The sequence below is a fragment of the Bactrocera dorsalis genome, chromosome 1 (assembly GCF_023373825.1).
Source record: "Bactrocera dorsalis isolate Fly_Bdor chromosome 1, ASM2337382v1, whole genome shotgun sequence".
Taxonomy (NCBI): Eukaryota; Metazoa; Arthropoda; class Insecta; order Diptera; family Tephritidae; genus Bactrocera; species Bactrocera dorsalis.
The window spans coordinates 94366754-94387749 of record NC_064303.1 but is presented as its reverse complement, the minus strand read 5'-3'; the positions used below and the strand labels follow the sequence as shown (position 1 = coordinate 94387749).

The window sequence follows — 20996 nt, the reverse complement described above, 5'->3', positions numbered from 1 at the left end:
CGTTTTGCATACATGCATTAGAATAGAAAAGTGTCAGCAAAAACAAAAAACAACAAAGAAGTGAAGTTAGTAGTACTAATTTCCAATAAGTATAGAAAAGTGTCAACAAAACCAAACGTTGAATGCTGCGTGCATAGACATGCTTGCTGAATATGCTGAGTACCTGTTTGCCTGTCAGCGCTGATTGAGCGATTTAAAAGCATTAATTTAGCGAAATGAAGGGGAAAAAAATATCAAATGGTTGTGTGTATGTGTTGTGGAGTAATTTTTATTTAAAAATTTGGTCTTCGGCTTTAGCTATCAACCCGGCAATCATAAATTATAGTAATACAACTCAAATGAGATCACTTCAGCTTGTTTATTTTTTTAGAACAAAAACAAAATACGTACCAAGTATTATGAAGATCCTTGTTATTATAATATGTATAATAAAATGCTGCTAAATTACTATTGACAATAACAAAGGATATGTGGCTGAGAGCTTATTTATTTTTCTAAGCGCCTGCTTATCGTATGCCTGAAAATTTATATTATTAAAAATGATTCTAGAGTACTTACTTACTTACTTATATAATAATATGTAATGTATGTATGATGTACATACATATTATACACACTCAAATACTTTAGCATCTGTAGTTTCTTGGCTGTGTAAACAGGCGAACAGAAGATGTACGTAAGTCGTACTTTAAATAGAAGTCCTTTAAAAAAGTAAATTTACTACTATTTAAGCACTTCTGTTCTCCTGGTGAACCAAGCAGTATTATAAAATTTTCCTGCATGCGGAGAGCAACAAAGAAAGCAGCAGCGAGATCGATTAGGCAAAAAAATTATCCAGACACATTAATCGAATATCGACAAACGCCCAGGCGACCAAAAATTATAGTGAGGTCATGCAGTAGCAGTCAATAAATACTAAATTGCATATAATTTCCAATGAAATGCCAAACACATGTGTTTCAATTACCATTTGTTCCACTGCAAGTATGCAAGCGCAGTTATTTGTGCAGTGTTATTGCGCACAGTACTCAGAGTGACAACAAGAATGCAGAGCAGAAAACAAATACAATTCGCAAAGATAAGCAAAGCAATAACGTTTTTAATTGAGATATTTGTTCTTGCTTCTCTACTTACGGTGTGTATATGAGCGCCTAGTGTTTCGGAGAGTTTGTTACATTTTGGTGTTAACAAAAAAAACAACAACGTCAACTTGATGTGTCGTAGCGAGTGGATTTTACAGGGTCACGCAACAAAATTGAATATAAAATAAATAAAAGACTGATTTTTATTTAAATATTCACATATCTAAACAGTTTGTGAATATCACAAACCCACTTTATTACGCTAGCATAACTTTTTACATATTTTTAATAAAATTTAATTTTCAAAAACTAAACAAATTTCATAAATTTCTAATGGAATACGTAAGTAACTAACTACAGGTGTATATATTTATGCATATAAATACTATTTTCTATATATGCGACTATGTCAAAACTGCTTTGTTGAGCGCACTGGTACTAATTCTACATCTTTATTTGGATATATTTATTATATAAGTAGTTAATATGCCGGAGAAAATAATAATTTAAAACAACTACATACAAGCGGCCGATTAACCAACCACAATACAAAATAAACTAAAATTTAATTTTAATACATTGTAATGCCAAGGAAGTCATGGACACTTTTTCCGCATACGCGTTGATTTGAGCTGAAATTCTCTACCATATCCCTGCGTCCCTTCATACCACCGGCCAATCCGCTCCCATACCGCACCACCATTGCCAACAACAACCGCAGCTTTAACTAGCTGAGCACATCGCCGTGCCCGTTTTGGCGCAACAACTCCAGCTTGAGCTCATGCTCGCGCGCCTTCAGACGCAACGCCGCAATGGATGAGGTGCGTCGATCTTCGGGTGGTGTGCCGGTGCGTGGCACTTGTACCAGCGCTGCGGCCACGGCCGAAGTGGACGCTGATGACTGATGTTGTGTTGGTGAGTGCGCCAACTGTAGCGGTGACTGTGTGTGCTGTGGCGCAGCCGTTTGCTGTGACTGTGGCGGTGGCGCTTGATGCAGCATTGTCATATTAAGCCCCGGCGATGATTGACCTTGCTGTTGCTGTTGTTGTGTGTGTGAGTGTGCCATTGCTGGTGGTGGTGGTGCCATTGATTGCATTGTCATGGCGGTGGGTGAGATGGGCGGTGAAGCGATGAGCTGATTGGGTGAATGCAATTCAGGGGATGAAATCATCATTGGTGGCTTGACGGCGGCGATGCTGAGTTGTGCCGGTGCTGGTGGTGGACGTGGCACAGCAGTCATATTGGCCAACAGCGTTTGGAAGGATGTGGTCGGTGAGTACATGCTGGCCATGCCGGGTAGTAGATGTGGTGGAGCTCTGTAAAGAGGAGGAAAGTGTTAGATTTTGTTTTGAAAATTATTAGAAGTAAGGTGGTGCAACTATGAGCAACTATGAATGCAAACTTTCCCCTAACTCCTTCTTAGACCTTAGTCCTTAAAATATAGTCAAGTATAATCTATTTAAACTCCGTAAGTTTCAGGACTTACTTGGGACTGAGTAGGCAATTGAGAAGTAAAGTTTTTCCACGACGAACAGAGATTAAATTCTACAAGTCACTCATTATCCCCGTCCTGCTATATGGTGCAGAGGCATGGAAGATGGCAACCATCCTGATGAGTCGGCTTTACGAGTTTTCAAGAGAAAGGTTCTGCAGAAGATCTATGGTCCTTTGCGCATTGGCAACGACGAATACCGCAGTCGATGAGCTTTACGAGATATACGACGATATGACATAGTCCAGCGAATTAAAAGACAGCGGCTACGCTGGCTAGGTCATGTCGTCCGAATAGACGAAAACTCTCCAGCTCTGAGAGTATTTGGCACAGTAATCGCCGGGGAAGCAGAGGAAGACCTACACTCCGTTGGAAAGACGTAAAAGGATCTGGCCACACTTGGAATCTCCAATTGGCAATTAAGTTCGGAATATAACATCATTCAAGTGGCCTCCACGGCTACTTTTGCCGGAATGAGTTCGATGAACCTAATTTTTGAATACTTTTAACACTAACTCAAGTCGCATGTCATGAATAGCACGTCAAATATTGACTTCTAAAACTTGAGAGCCTGGTTTATTGCTAAAGACCAATGGCTTCAAATAACCCAAGACGAAATAGTCTAAAGGTGTTATATCACAACTTCTTGAAGGCCGTGGTTCTGTGATTGATGGTTCTACAAGTATATATTCACCAACGGATCAAAGATAGGAACTGGACCAGACTTCTTCTGTAGTAATCCATATGTAGAAGATAGTTTTAAACTAAAAGACTTAAATTTAATTTTTCAAGTCGAAATTGTTGGCATGACAGAAGGGGGTTAGCTTCAGCTCTAAAAGATAAGTTTATAAACTTTTTAGTAAAAAGTGAAAATTAAGACTATCCGCAGTGCCAATACTAAGTCTCTCTCACTTGGTAACCCGGTAAAAACCACTACTATTTCTAAGTCATATAAAAATAGAAGCAAACGAAAAGGCAGCCGCTTTAGGCGGCCAGAAACGCATTTCCTTTAAGCTGCCTTAGACCGTTAAGCTCCTTCAAGGGTGGTTTGAAGCAATTGGGTATTCCTCAAAGTTATAAGAGTGAATAGAAAATACTATACTTTGAGGCAAGAGGGAACTTGATAGCATTGTGGAGGCATCTTAAACCTAAGTTCTAATCTTCAGAATATTGATAAAGAGGCGGCATGCAGGGCATGCGGGTAAGATGATGAGACGGTGGAATATTGCCTATGCGAATGCCTAACCTGCAACTGGTTGAGTCGGCATATTTTCTACGCCTTTCATTGCTCCAACATAAAAAAGTACTCTGATGCCGTACTAACTTAAGGACAAACCTCACAAATGAGGTGTTATTTCAGCTGGCTATTAGCATTTTTTTAGCTGCAGCTCGGACTGATATATGGAACGACTTGGCGCACTTTACGTCGAGATCTCAAATTAGAGCGTACAAAATACAGCTTGTGCAGGAGCTCAATTCGCTCGATCATCTCGACATCGCTTTGCTCTATAAGATCTTGAAAGCACCAAGAAGATCCGACAAACCAAATTTTGTTCAGCAAAGAGACCCATTTCTTGCTCGGTGGGTACGTAAACAAGCAAAATTGCCGCATTTGGGACGAAGAGGAACGTGAAGAGATTCAAGAGCTGTCATTTCATTCAAAAAATAAGCAACGGGTTGCTGTGGTTTGTGGTCCCTTGGAGTCTTCGGTCCATATTTCTTCAAAAATGATGCCGGTGAAAACGTTACCATCAATGGCGACCGTTATCAAGCCGTGAAAACCGACTATTTGATGTCTGAAATTGAAGCTGTTGATCTCGGCGACATTTGGTTTCAACAAGACGGCGCGACTTCGCACACATCACATCAATCAATGGATTTATTGAGAGAACACTTCGGTTAGCAGATAATTTCACGTTTTGGGTTGGACGATTGGTCACCAAAATCGTGTGATATCACACCCTTAGACTTTTTCCTGTGGAGATATGTAAAGTTTAAAGTCTATGCGGACAAACCCGCTTCAGTTTTGACTTTGAAACGAAACATCACGCGTGTCATTAGCCAGTTACCAGTCGACATACTCGAAGGAATTATCGAAAATTGGACTTAACGAATGTACCATCCGAGACGTAGGCGCGGACAACAACGCGGATAATCTTACAAAAATAAATGCCACAGAATTTTCTTACGAATGATAATAAGCATTCCCTTATACATAAGTTTGAAGTTTCCGGGTTTTCTCTTTAAAAAAAGTAGGGAACCTCGAAATGACCACCCTTTACTAGATCAATTGTTTAAGTTTGACATTTCTGTATGCAACTGGATGGCTACTTAGTTGCTAGTTGATTAACTCATCAGTTATATTCACATTAGTAGCTATACATACGGGGTATAGTTTATAAAAGTGTAATTTCAGACAAGCGCCGGCTATTCGAAGTATCATAAAATTAAATATTTAAGAATATCCCACCATTTATCTATGAACTTTAGTCATATCTTAAGATCTGATCCTAAGCTAATAATACTTTAATATTTTACTACTTCCAACTTACCTTTGAAATTGATTGTAAAATCCGGATGGCAACATTGGCGCAGCCGACAGGTGTGGATAACGAAAGGCGGCCAAATTAGCCGGCGCATCAAATGGTTTGCGCAAATTGAAGCCCAGATGCGTGAACGGGTTCGGCGGCAATGTTGGACCGACGACGGCTTGCATGGCGCCCGGCCCACTGGGCAAATACGGGTTGTATGGATGTGATTGCGGCCCCACCTTCTCTTGTTTGCGCCACTTGGCGCGCCGATTCTGAAACCAAACCTGAAACGACAAGAAGAGGTTAACAAATGAGCATAATTGAAAAGTGGTTGATATGTAAGCGAGAGAAAAAAGTCGCACTGGAAAAATGCATACTTTTAATTAATGAAATCTAAAGTTGATTTAAAAAATTAAAGAGCAATAGGGAAATAAGACGCCCACTTCCTGCAACGCTTTCAGGTAGCCAGCCGGTCAGTGGCAGCGCGTTGCGAGAGTGGGCGTTGTGCCAGCGGCATTGAGGTATGACAGCGGCGGCGCTGTGTAACGAGATATGGCTCGAGAGGCGACAGAGGGGGTGCTTTATATACATGTACATATGTCAGTTGGCTGGTGTTGCAATTTGCCCGGAATCGTTTTAATTAATTGAACATCTTTTCCAACATTTATTATTGGAGCGCTCCTGTGCTGAGCAAGTAAGCAAGCAAAGCGAGCGAGCGAACAATGTTGTGGCGCATGCGCGCACAGTGGCAGCGTGTAAGAAATGCATCCAGGCGGTAGCCAAGTTAAACAAACATGTGGGCGTGGTGTCTGTGTGCCTCAATACACGCCCAATTAATTAGTTTTGAACGAAACAATTTCAACCATCGATTGTGTGCATTGGTGAAATGAATTAGTGCCAAAGTTGGCTGTGATGGCAACACTAGATTGTGGGTTAGTAAATTGTGAAGTCAGAGGGTTTGTAGTGGAATCAATATTTGGTGATTTTCTAATAAAAATTCTAACTGCGTAAAACATGATTGATATTTGAACTTCAAAATGAGGCACTTGATTAAAAATCGCCTGATACAATATTCGGTATTTTTGTCTTATACCACCACGTGACTCGATGCAAAAAGTACTACTTTTTGAAACATTCAAGCAGCATTCTTACAAGAAAAATCGTCTTTCAAACAATTTATATGGCACTCAATTCCTTTGCTGTTTTTAAATGTTGTCTGCTTCGACTGCCATCTAAAAAGAATGAACCGATAGTCACCCAAAAAAAGGTTTTTCTTGTCTGTTTGGGTAGGATTTCAAAGAAATCGTTTATTTTGCCCTAATAGCTTTGAAGTTTATTGTGAACAGCTAGATAAATTCAGTGATGTACACAAACAGAAGAGGCCAGAATTGATCAATAAAAAGAGATAAGTGTTCCACAAGTATAATGCGAGACTTCTTACAACTTTAATGACTCGCCAAGAGCTTTTTTGCAGGGCGAAATGCTACCACATCCATCATATTCTACAGACTTGGCACTTTCCGACTTATATACGACTATACTTGTTCCGTTTCTATGCAACACACAAAACCACTTGGATCAGTTGTTTGTCTACAAGGATCAAAATTGTTTGGTCGTGGAATCAGTCTATTGCAAAGGTATTGGATCAAACTGGGGAATATATAATTTCATAAAATGTTTTACACAATGAAAAAATCGTGTTTAAATGGCACTAAACGGACGTAATTACTTAGTGAACGATCCAATATTTTTTACATCATCAGAAAGTAGAAAATTCAGCATATAACTACAAATCAAAGAGAATTTAAGGGGTTACACGGGCTTACAGTTTTCAAAAAAATATATATTTTTATTGTCTTGTTAAATTCCCACAACACACCTCTAGAATATTGCCCTAACCTTTCCAGTTGATCCGAGTAATAATTTCGGAGATACAGCCTTTTGCCCTCGTCGCTAGCTGGGCTAAGTGCGCCGTCTTAAAACAGCATTTTTCTTGAAAATTTGTACCTTTTGAAGTCGGTTGGCAAAGATTTCTCGGGGAACTAACTCAACTGATCTTCATGAAATTTTACAACGGGTCTTTGAGATACAATTCTTAAAGACTTGGATGAAGAATTTTTTTTCGATTACAATTATTTTAAAAAAACGTCGCGAAATTTTCACTGAAATTTGTTTTTTTTTTGTAAAAATGTGTGTCAAAAATCCAATTTTCTGTTTGTTTTCCTTCTTCTAAGTTGTAAGTTTAAGGTTTTAACTAAAGCAAGTATTTTTCACTATAGATGATCCTGTAAGGAGTTATCTCTGCCAACGCGGGAGTATTTTTTTTCCAAGGGGTCACCGGAAATTGCGGCGCAATGGCCAAGTTTAAAATATATATTTTTAAATTTCAGAATTTCTTTTATGTTTGTAACAATTCAAAATTCTACTAAAATATTTAATTTTTTAATGAAAAAAAATTCTTGAAAAAAGCTGTTTTATTTTCCAAGGAAATCCATGTAACTCCTTAAATAGAAAATATGTTTTGTTGGGAACATAAGAAGGTAAGTTTCGCTAAATTTTCGTGAAAAAAAGTCCTTCTGTTGTACAAGATAAAAATAATAACTCTCACCTTCTGGTGGCGGCATCTATATGTCGACTAGTGCGTTAGAATCTGCTATCTTTATCGATTGTCCAGTGAGAATTTCATGATATTTCATTGATTGGAAGTGAAGTTATTGCGTTTTAAGTGTCAGTATGTTTGTGTTATCGGTGCGAAAATGAGCAAAACTTTTATCGAAACGTTTCAATTGATGAAACAAGTTTATGGCGATCATTGGCTATCCCGTAGCGGAGCGCACTAGTGGATTCAACGTTTTTCAAAGTGATCGTGAGGACATAAATGACGATCAACATGCGCACCAATCAAAATCTGTGATCACCGAAAATTTTATCGAAACTGCGTGTGAGTTCATCAAAAACCAGCCTAAATCTTCATTAAAATTCATGGAAATTGAATTGAACATCCCCAAAACATCGATTTATCGCACTTTGACTTACGAAAGGTTAGTGCATGGTTTGTTCCGCACAAATTGACTGACAACCTAAAATTGCTCAGAATACAACATTTGAAGGACATCATACGACATACTGGCAGCCATACCGGTCAACGAGCTAAAACACTCGTTCGACATGCTTTTAGACCATGCAAAAAGCTGTATTGAAGCAGAAGGAGACTGTTTTAAATAAAAATAAAACATTTTAATTTAAATTTCGCACTGAAACCTCTTCGTCATAATATTTTATGTTGCTATGACTGTCAGTAACATCTGTGTCTAATGTCACATCGAAACAATCACTAGTGTTTTAGTATGCGCATGTCTTTCTGAAGTACATAAAGTACATTCGGCGATTTTTTACGAAGAGTGAAATTATTCCACAAAGAAGTTCCATTACATTTGTGTGCGGAATTAAATGTTTGGTATCGAAACGTTCAGAATGTTGGAAGAGGACTTCGGTGATAATAGTTTGCCAAGAATAAGTGTTTTTTGATTGATACAAATTATTCAAGGAAGGTCGAGACCGAGTTGACGACGAACCACGTTCAGGACGGCCATCAATATCAACTGACGATTAACAAGTCAATAAAATATGTAAAGGATTGAACGATTAACAGTCAGAGATCTAAAAAGGGTGGGCCATCTAACGTTTTAAAATTGAATTATATATATTTCGACATTGGAAACGTCAAATACCATTCAGAAAGTGACAGATATTCAGTAAAAAGTCTAAAATTTACGAAATGGGTCGCTATTCACTATTCTACAGTTCGCAGATTGGGCAGAAGATCGTCAATGGTCAATTTTACCGAAAAATCATCTTTTCAGACGAGGCTCAATTCCACCCCGATGGTTACGTTAACAAGCAGAATTGTGGCATTTGGGGCACAGAAAACCCGCTCGTAATCGTCGAGAAGCCAATGCACCCAGCACGAATCAATGGTGCGGATTTTGGTTTGGTGAAATCATCGGCCTATTTTTCTTCGAAAATGAAGAAGGAATCGTCGTTCGCCGTGGTGAGCGATATCGCGCAATGTTAACCAAATTTTTCTTCAAGCAAATTGAAGAGGAAGACTTGGACAACATTTGGTTCAGCAGGACAGCGCTACGTGCCATACAGCAAACGCTGCACTCAGTCTTTTACGTCCTATATCTTCGAAATTTAAAATTTTATATGGCCCACCCTATACAAACTACAATCAGGCATCGTTGAAAACCATTTTGAAAGACCATAAAATTAAAAAAAAGTATAAGCACGTTTGATTCCAAAATCACTAAACTTTTTCGAAAAAAACTACGCCAAAGCAGGTCAAAAAACAACGTTATGTTGACAGTTGTCTTCGATTATCGAGATGTGTGCACTTCGATTTCTCCCGACTTGCCAAAATGTCAACAAAGAATACTATTTGAGTGTTATGCGTCGTTAGCGCGAAGCTATTCGTCAAAAGAGGCTGGAATTAATGGCCAACAACTCTTGCACCGTCACATACTGCACCATTTCCTCGAGAGTTTTTCGCTAAATTTTAGTATAAGTAAACTTTAGAGTTAAGTAAGTTAGCTTAAAATACGTTGATTCAAATTATTTACTAATTGACTCAGCTAATTGACCTATTTGAACATGGTACGAGAGCTGTGCCACATACATTTGATATTCAACAGTTTATGGCGAATCAATTAGCCGCATTTTTTAGAAAAATTTCACAAGTAATAATTTCAAATTGAAATGTGAAAATTAAAACAAAATTTATATTTATTGAACTGAACCAAACAACACACATTTGGACTGTGAAAAATGCCACACTCAAGCATTTCCTCCATTATAGGCGCAATTGGTGCCAAGCATATTTAAATATCTGCGCTGCATATGCTAAAAAGCACATACATATATATTTATTTATATATATATATTTATATATATATATGTATACATACAATCATATATGTACACATACATATACACATAGCCACATGAATATCAATTTGCTTGTTTGCTTTTGTTTTTGTCTGTGTCATTAATTCTCGTTGTAATTACGCGCCGCCAATAGCCGACGGCGACAACTGCCAATTGCAAGCCGGCGGAAACCTGCTTTCTACGCGCACAACGCCTACCGCACGGCAAAGGGGGTGGTGGCGACAGTTAACGGGGTACCGCCTAATGGCGAACGTCTGCCACGCTGCGCTGCGTTTCGTGCGTGAGTGCCACTGTATAGATACATATATATTTATGCGTAGGTGTGTGTGGTGTAAATTCATTTATGGCTTGGCCGGTTCGACGGTCGGTTGGCTGCCTCGTTTTATTGCGTGCGCACGCGCGTAGCGAATCGCCGTTGGATCTAGTTAAATCCCTCGCCTGGCGATGTATGTAAATTCGCGCTGATTAAGCGACAAATGCCGTTGGCTAAACACACACATGTACATTTGCATAAGTGTGATTGCGTAGATGTATCTGCGTGTGTGTGCGCGCTTGCTTGCTGCTGTGTGTAAATGGGCGCGTTATTAACGTTTTAAGTGGTTTTAAAAAGATGAGCTCGTTGGTCAATTAAATAAAAAGCCAGGCACCCCTGAACCGGCCAACAACGAGAGTGCCGCACAATTGACACCTGGAAATGCGCGCACCGGTAATGGCTGCAAGCAGTGGCGCGGCAAGGTGTTGCGACCGTATAAAACGCTAAATGACAGTGCTGAGTGCAAATGGTTTGTGGCGTGTATGTATGTGTGTGTGTGTATTTCAACTGGATTATTGGCTGATTTATGGCGGCAAATGCTTATTTGCATGGCTTGCAACAAGGCATCACCGTTACGTAGCCACAATTTATTTATGCCTTTATGCAGCGTGTGATTATCAGCGGTGAGTTTTGCTTTTAGTTTGATTCTCAACACTATTTCCAATTGTCAAACGATTGATTCCAAGTAGTCGAAAGGATTTTTTAAAGTAAGATTATAAAAAAATAAGTCTTATGAAGTTTAAAGGGATACATGGGTTTACGGGTTTCAAAAACATATACATTATTTTATTGTCTTATTAAATTCTACAACACCTCCAGAATATTGTCGTACATTTTCAAGTTGATCCGAGCAATAGTTTCGGAGATACAGCCTTGAAAACTTATGTGCTCGACTCTAGCTAGGCTAAATGTCTGTCAAAAATCCAATTTTCAGTTTTGTTTTTTCTTTCGTCCAAGGTCTAAGTTAAGGTTTTAACCAAAAACACGTGTTTTTTTTTACTTTAGGTGAAAAAGCTGATTTTTACTCAAGAAAACCCATGTAGCCTCTTAAGACATGTACTTATTTGATTAGATATTTGTGTAGTAAGAAAAAACAGTTATTTTTCGGTAGCTTTAGTACCCTTCACAATATATACACGCAGCTAGATGTTATAGTGGTCCGATCTTAACATTTTGTTCGGACATTATAGCATTATCTTGAAAAATATATTGGAAAGTTTCATATCGATATCTCAAAACTGAGGGACTATTTACATACACTATATACAGACAGATGAACATGGCGAAATGATTGCAACTAGCCACGCTGATGTTTATATTATATAATATTAGGTTGGAAAATATCTCCCTTCTGCCTTGTTGGCTTTTGAACTTCGCGGCTATGTAAAAAGCTCGTATCTGGCAATACTATACAGATTTTAAAGGTCTTGACATAACCTATAAAACGACGCTATGCATAATTAGTTTTGATATTGCGTTCAACAGTTATAGACGTGTAAACATGGAATTCACTAACGCCGAAATTCGCGCTATTTTAAGGTTTTCCTTCGTTAAAGGCAAATTCGCTAGAGAAACGTTCCGTGAGATTAATGGTGCTTTGCGGAATGGCACTCTATCACTTCGAACTGCGGAGGAATGGTTTCGAGGATTCAGAGCGGGTGAAAGCGACGCCATGAATAAGGCAGCCAGCGGAAGACCTGTGACGATTATTACCGATCAAATCATGGAAAAACATTGAGTTAGACCGGCATGTGGCATCTCTTGACATCGCCCAGAAGATGGAAGTCAGTCACCAAACCATTTCAAATCATCTGCAGAAGGCTAGATACATAACAAAGCTCGAATGTTTTGGTGCCGCATGATTTGACGCAAAAAAAACCTTCTGAACCGAGTCAACGCCGGCGATATGCTGCTTAAAACGGAACGAACTCGACCCATTTTTGAAGCGTATGGCGACTGGTGACGAAAAATGGATCACATACGACAATATCAAGAAAACGGTCGTGGTCGAAGGCCGGTGAATCGTCCCAAACAGGGGTCAAGCCGGGATTGACGGCTAGGAAGGTTTTGCTGCGTGTTTGGTGGGATTGAATGGGAATCATCCAGTATGAGCTACTCCCATATGACCAGACGCTTAATTCTATCATCTACTGCGAACAACTGAAGCAGGCGATCGACCAGAAGCATCCAGAATTGGCCACAGGAAGGGAGTAGTGTTCCACCAAGACAACGCCATACCACACACCTCGTTGATGACTCGTTAGGAACTACGGGAGCTCGGATCGGAGGTTTTATCGCACTCATCATATAGCCCGGGCATAGTGCCAAGTGATTACCACCTGTTTCTGACCATGGCGAACGCCCTTGCTGGTGTAAAGTTGAACTCAAAAGAGGCTTGTGAAAAAACATTGAATAAAGAGCAAAAAAAGCTTGTGACAACCTAATATATACGTATACCTTATAGTCTATCGAATTTTTTTTTTGAGTATTGCAAACTTCTTGGCAAACTTAATGCATCAAAACCTGTTGAAGTTATAGAAACTAATATTATATATTAAATATCATATTTATATATTAATATAAATCTTGTAAATAAAATTATATTGGAAGGAATCCGGAGTGTTCCACACCTCGATAATCGAAGATAATTGTCAAAATAAACTTGTTTTTTTAACCTGCTTTGACGTGTTATTCGGCTTCGACTTAGCTTTGTCACGATATTCGGACGTTTTGATCCCCTGTCTCCATAGCTACAAGACTCACGGACGTTAACGCGATGCGGGTTTTTCGAAAAAATTTAGTGTTTTTTGGAACAGTCGTGTTTCACTTTACTTGGGCCCCAAATGATCTTTCAAAATGGTTGTCACAGGTCCTGCAGATATTCCCACCATGCCCGACTCTTAATCGTAGATCTCTGATTGATAATCGTCAATTCTCTAGCACCAATTTTATTGAAATGTTGATCATCAGTTGATGGTGATGGCCGTCCTGATTGTAGTTCGTCGTCAAACCATTCAAACACTTACTCGCGATGAACAATTATCAGCGAAGACCATTTCCAACATTCTAAACGTTTCGGCAGCAGAAATTTGATTTCGCGTACAAAATTTAATGGAACTTGTTTGTTGAATAAATTCGCTCACCGAAAACATCGCTGAATGAACTTTATGTACTTCAGAAAGACAAGCATATACTAAAACCTCTATGATTATTCTGATGTGACAGATGCCACTGACAGTCATACCAACAAAATAAAAAGATATTTCGACGAATGGTTTTTTGCGAAATGTAAATCAAAAAGTCTTACTATTTTTGAACCTACAGTAGTATTATTAGAATCTCATAGAAAAATGGAGTGCAGCGCAAAAAAATGGTTGATGGTGTTTCACCACAATATCAACCAGAAACATTGCGCATAATATGTTAAAATCTAGATAAATTCAACAACAAACACTTCCTAATAATCTTCTAAAGTCCTGACATGAACTCTATACCAAAGCTTTGCACATGGAGATGAAGGGTTTGGGCTAAAATACCATCAGAATTTTGTATAAAACTGATAGAATGTATGGCAAAACGATTAAAGGCTATTTGTAGTAGAGTGGTAACCAATACCATATTAAATCTAGTTAGACATAAAATACTTCTGAGAGTAACAAATCTAATTTAATGGTCATCGTAGGGAGCTGCGGTTGAAACTGGATCAACGCGATCAGCTTTTAGTTACTTTAAAATATTATATGTGTATTCAAAATACTTATTTGAATCATTGTATTTGATATTACAAAATTGAAGTTTCACTTTTTAATTAAAAATGGCAAAGTAAGTACGAGTATAATGTGTTTAGAATTTCAAAGTATGAGAGAATTCCATGCAGGGTTTTGTTTTTTGGGCTTGCTTCCACGGTAACTCCTACAAAAATTTCTAAAATTCCTAAAAAACGATAAAAGATCGATCTCAATATAATTTTATTTTTTTTTTGTAATTAAACCGTAATACTTAAAAAAACAAAATGAAACTCAGCTGCAAGTTAAATCGCATGTGTAGTATAAATGCCACAGGGTATCACATTACCACAGATCTCTTAAGTATGCTATAAGTGCAATAACATACAGTTTAAATGCAAGCATGTCAGGCCATGCGATTACATGTGTATTGTTTACACTGAGTGCGATGTGATGTGTTGATGTGATTACTTTTCACAGAATCAATTAATGCACTTGGCTGACTTGATTACTCGACGGCGAGTAGGAGACACGCTTGCGGCTGACTACAGGGGCGGCAAATAGTGTAAACATATCAATTTTAGTATGTATGTATGCATTAATAAAACTGCATATATACATATATTTATGTGTAATGCATATATAACATAAGCTTGCATGTGTGGGTATTAGTCGGTATATTTACATTGCGCTTGGCATTATCTTTATGCGCTCAATTTGCAATTATCCAGCGTCTTAACTAATTAATGCTAATTTACGATTAGTTGCAAGCTATAATAAAACTGACAGCCGCAAGCATAAAACCGATACATACATGCACACGTTATTTTTAGCAAAAAAATGTTCATGCAATGTGAGTGATATGCCAAGAGCATGTTGAAAACCCATGTATGTAAGTAGAAGGTGCTGATATGTGTAGAAAAATAATGAAATACCCGCAATGCATTTGAAACGACGAAGAAAACTACAAGCATGCACAATTATAACAGAAATGACAGTGGCGGCTAAATTTCTGTAATCTGAAGTGTAGAAAAAAATTGATAATTTGAATTTTTATAAAACTAAGTAGATTGGAAAATGTATGGGTATTGCATTATTTAAACACAAATATTTTGTCTGAAGTATATATGAATATATTTATAAGAAATAAAATAATTTCAAACTAGTTAATATTCAATTTCTCAAAATGATTAATTTTCACTATGGATATCATAGAATACACCAAGATCATTGAATGGGCAATAATATATAATATTTAGGTTATGGGCCGACTTAATTACTTCCTGAGAACAATAATTAAAGTTGTATTAATTTTCATTATAAAATATTGACCGTATCATAAGCTAATGATATGCCGCCACCTATAATAGTTTGATAAATACCTCAAAAAATGTTTATAAATTATCTGAAATGTTTTTTGCAAAACTTTTTGCGTATAATATTACCAGATATTTGGTTTAAGGGGTTTCAACAACTATTCAGATTCGCTATTGTTAATGTAGCTTAAATGTTCCGTGGTCTTTAATGCTTTTTACCATTTAGAAAACTCTTAGTATACCATTATTTTTCATTACTCCTTGAGCTATCGACTAAAGTATTACCCCAGTGGCGGAGTCAGAGGGGGGAAAAGGGGGGACATTACCCCAATGTAGCAGTAACTCCCTGTTATTTCTATAAACTGAACAACAGTCTCCCTAAATTTGTTAAAATACGATTAATCAAGATGATATCAATACCATAAGAGAGGTGGACAAATTTTTCAACGGCATGATGCAGTTATCCAATTTGCCTCAAAGCTCTGACAAAAATTAGTAACTGGAATAATAAAGAAATAGCGAGAAAAGCAACGATACTCATAGCAGCCTTGTGCAAATTTTTATGAATTAATAATTGGGATGTTTTGCCTATGTGATATTCTAACTCATTCACTCAGCGTAATTCGTCAGAAAGATCAATCTGGCAAAGGCATCAAATATGATTGATATTTTGCTTGTAACGTTACGAAATCGAATACGAAAACCTGAGAACATTTTCGATCCAATAAATAAAGAATTTACATTTTATAAACAAATTCACTTTACTTTTAAGTCAATGTATAAGTATATTTTAAAAATTTTAAAATAATTGATTTCATAGATTTTTTAATACATATCATCTATAAAAATTCTATAAAGCCTTACTTAAACAACCGAATATCTCGAGAAGTATTAATGATAGCGACTTTGACCTCGAACCTTTTTTATAGCAAATAAAATTTCCTACAAATTTGTCATGCACAGTTTTTCTATAACTCCTGTCATTTACGAGATATATACAAAAAATGTGAAATTCTTGGAAAAACCGGGTTTAGAGCCCCGTACTACCTCGCCGGTATGAGTTACGACTATGTTGCATTGGGCACTTTTGTAGAGTGAACAATTCTGAGAAATATGCGTCTAAAGTAAAAGCGATGCCGTAAAATACCTCTGATCTGTAGGAATTTAAAGATAAAAACTCACAATTGTAGTGTATTTTCTATGGAAAATTTTTACAGGCCTTGGTCCAGTTCTTAATGGTAATATTAAGGGCTAAAATTTTCAGGGAATTTTTGTAGGGTATTTCCAAGGAAATTTCGTGACGGGACTGAAAAAAAATTTTAATAGTAAAAAAAACACCCTAATAGATATACATACATGTATATATTTTTTCTCGGCAATAGAGCCGCCGATAATCTCTTCTTCAAAACCAGAGTGTAACTTGAAGACTATTGCAAAAGCCTTTGAAAATGGTGACTAGTTTTGCATATTCACAGAATTTACTATATCATATTTACATATATTTTCCACATCAGAAAGTAAGAATTTTAACGAACATAAAACTTTCTGATTTTATAAAAAGATCTGATATTTGAGATGTGATTTTTCGATGGAAAATTTAGGTTTTTTAATTGATTGAAAATTTAATTCTACGTCGAAGTAAGGTTGCCTTCTTAATATTTTAAAGAAAAAATAGCATATTTGGGGCATAAAAAGGTAAGTTCACACCAGATTTCGAAGAAATAAAAAATAAAACCTTAAAAACTTGGACATCGGAATTTCCAGAAAGATTGTGAGGTTAGGTCAAAAATGTGTAAATCAAAAATTGTAGATATTGTTTTTTTTACTAACAACTTTGCCATACTATAAATTTTTTCTAATGAGTTTGTAGCATTTCTGGAAATGGAGCTAAGCCGTTTTTAAGCCTTAAGGATTTATATGGGTTTATCAGTTCCAAAAAAATTAAATTATTATTAAATTTTACAACATCTTTAGAATATTGTCATAAATTTGCAAGTTGATCTGAGTAATAGTTTCGGAGATATACATACATAGCCTTCAGAACTTGCGTGTCGAGGTTAGCTAGGCTAAGTGCGGTTGCCAAGATTTATAGAGAACTACTCAAGCGATCTTCATGAAATTTTACACAGGTCTTCAGTGAAGGATTTTTTTTCGATGACAACTATTTGAAAAAAACTGTTGTGAAATTTTAATTTTTTTTTGTAAAAATGTCTGCCAAAACTCCAATTTTCAGTTTTTTTGTCCAAGTCCGAAGATTAGGTTTTATCAAAAATATTTTTTCCTAGGGGTCACCGGAAATGCCGTCGCAATGGCCGAAATAATCGTTTCAAAAATTTCAAAATTTCTTTGTCAATAGTGTATGTTTGTAACAGTAAAAAATTCTAATAAAATATTTCATTTTCCTATGAGAAAAAAATTGTTGAAAAAGGCTGTTTTTATGCGAAGAAAGTCATGTAACCCCTTAAAAATGATTCATGCCCCTCCCCTTATGTTTTCCAACCTCAGCACGGCTGTAAAATGTTTCTTTTAACTTTGGTATCATTTGGTTTTTTTTTTGTTTTCTTTCGAAAGTTATCTACCTTGGTCTTGTCATGGAAAACGTTTTTTATTTATGATATTCCAAATGGGCTCAGAAATTGAAAAAAATATTAATAATTAAATTAAAAAGCTCAAACAGGACACACAACTCTGGTAGCAACCGCAAACAGTGACATTCTCAACATATTCCAGTGTATTAAATTTGAAAGCAACTATTTCGTTGATTGTAATTGCAAAGGCTATTGTCTGCTTCTTATTACATTTATTACCAGCTATTTGTTGGTGTTGCTGTTGTTTTCGGTTGCCATTGCAGCTGTCATTATTGCGGTAGTGAGTTTATTAGCGCAGCGAATTACGTTCCAGCACGAATATGTGAATATCAAGTTGAAGGAGACGGCATGCAAACACACACACGAACGCATAAAAAACGCCACACACAAGCATGTGTGTGCGGATGTGTGTGCGTGTTGGTGGCAATGTTTGCATTAGCATTGAGTTGTTGCTGGCGCATTGCATGTGCAGATTGATTGAGTTGCCACTAATGGTGGCAATTATGACTGGCATTAAATTGCATTGTGAGTAATAGGATTACAAAAACCGCGCAAAGCGGCGAAAATTTTCAATATCAGGTTTGTGTCTTAAGTCTTTTGTGCGCCAGTAAGGGTTTAGGGGATTAAGTGCAAGCAGAAAAGCTGCAAAAGTGTTTAATTGGAAAACTAATCTACTGCTGCGAGTAAGCTAAATCGCCGCTACCGACGCAAGCCGCAACTTAAAGTAGAAAAATTAATTAGAATTTTTTGTTGTAATTTTGCTTAAACTATAAATGGCATGCATATGTTTATGCTTTGTTTGGGAGCAGTAAAAAATAATATTGCAAACACTTTTTACTGCACAATTATTTTCATTTAACGCTACAAAACAGCGGTAAATTAATTGTGGCCATGCCGCGGGCCAACAAAAGATTACAAAAAACATGTGAAAAAAATTGCAAAAAAAAAATATAAAGAAACATGTGAAAAAAAATTAAAAAAATTAAAAAAATTAAAAAAAAAATGAAAAAAATTACAAAACCAACAAAAACAAAAAGCACAGTTAATTAAATTTGACATGCTCTATTATTTAGCAATTTGCAATTAGCAATTTGCATTGACTGCATTGAAATGCAATTATCAACAGGCGGCCACCACCATGTTTACAGCTGCTGCGCTGCTGGCGGCGCTGCCCTCCACGTGGTTATCAAGCAGTCAATTACAGTAATTGAAACCAGATGAACATTTTAATTTGCATTTTTCTATTTAAATTGCTTTTGCTACTGACTGTTGTTGTTGTTGTTGTTGCCTTTTTAACACTTTGATTGCCATTCATGCTGCCAGTTGTGGCATTGAGGCGGCGTTTTGTTGCACTAACTCTCATAATATATGTTGAATGTGCATGTTCATATGTGTATGTACGTGTGTATATGTAATGTATGTGTGTGCCCGCTTGCATGCCGTCAAGTGTGATAAAAGTAATGATTTTCACATTTGCTTATTACAATCTTTTAATCCATTACATTTTTGCATATAAATTGCTTGTAAGCCAAGCTCAGGTATGCAAATGTTCGTTTGTAAGTATGCGTGTATCGCTAATGTGTTGATTTATTAATTTCTGTGCAAGAATCTTGTTAGTCAGCTAACTGCTTTTACGTTTATCTTCAACATATTAATTGGCTTGCAGCTACTTGCGAACTATTTTCCATCAAATTTCAGCACTGATTACGCTATGAAACTTTAAAGCTTCGTTTTCACAAAGTGAAAATAACCAATTCGTGCCGGAGTATCATTGAAAAATAAGAGATTAGCTCTGTGTGAAACATATTAAATTACGAAAATTATTTTTCGTCCATTGGACTCCGACTTACACCCATTCTGGACATTTTTTCACACATTTCTGGACTTAAAAGATCAACAATAATTACTGCTTCAAGCGCTTTTACTTATACTGACACAATACTTGCTTTACCACTACATAATTGATTTCTAGTTAGCCCTAGGTTAGGGCTCTTAACCTTAAAAATGCGCATGTACAAATTTGTCAGCTGTCAACATTAAAAAAGTCCACAATATAATTTTGGATGACCATAAATTGAAGTTTGCCGAGATATCAGACACTCAAAATATATCAACAGAACGTATACATCATATCTTTTACAAATATTTGGCTATGAGAAAGCTCTGTGCAAAGTAGTTGCCGCGTGAGTTTAGTTTTGACCAAAAACAACGCTGAGTTGTTGATTCGGAGCAATGATTGGAGATGTTCCAGAATAATAAACCCGACTTTTTGCGTCAATATGTGACAAGGGATAAAACGTGGCTCCATCATTTCATTCCAAAGTCCTATCAATAGTCAACAAAGTGGACACCACACTATGAACCGTGGTGTAGGAAAACCCTATAGCCGGCTGGCATTTTTATGGTGTCTGTATTTTGGGATACGCATAGAATAATTTTTATTGACTAAACCATCAACAGCGACTATAACATAGCGTTATTGGACCGTTCGAAGACTGAAATCGCCCAAAAATGGCCGCATTTGAAGAAAGAGAAAGTGCTGTTTCACCAAGACCAAGCACACGCCGGTGAAAGCGATGTCAAAATAGTTACCATAAATCTATCGTATTCTCCAGATCTGGCCCACAGCGACTACTTCTTGTGCTCAGCTCTAAAAAGAATGTACTAGCTGGTAGGTAAATTTCATCGAACGAAAAAGTGATCACCGAAACTGAGGCCTATTTTGAAGCAAAGAACAAATCGTGATATAAAAATGATTTCGTTGGCGGCTTGCTATAATCAATGTGAAGGTTTTAAGAAGAAAAATTGGCTTGTTTGAATTAGATAGGCGTCGAAAGTACTTGAGGGTGAACATTCAATGTAACAGAGAAGCACCCGGAAAATGTAATTAAATTCCCCGGGCAAAAAATATATTACTAGAATTTTTTTTGCTAAGTTGGTAGCACTGCTCTTAATTACTACGTCAAATATGAGCGCGATCTGTCAACTAGTTTATTTACAGC

At 36.9% G+C, this 20996-nt stretch overlaps 1 protein-coding gene across 1 annotated transcript in view; it reads right to left on the bottom strand.

Moving 5' to 3' along the window:
• Positions 1-635: 635 nt before the first annotated feature.
• LOC105233749 (homeobox protein aristaless) overlaps positions 636-20996 on the bottom strand; it is a 36786-nt gene continuing 16425 nt past the window's right edge. Inside the window, exons 3-4 of the mRNA XM_011215906.3 lie at positions 5127-5389; positions 636-2398 (exon numbers count right to left, since the gene is read on the bottom strand). Coding sequence (XP_011214208.2) covers positions 1810-2398; positions 5127-5389 — 852 coding nt within the window. The 3' untranslated portion in view covers positions 636-1809. The remainder of the gene's footprint in view (positions 2399-5126; positions 5390-20996) is intronic.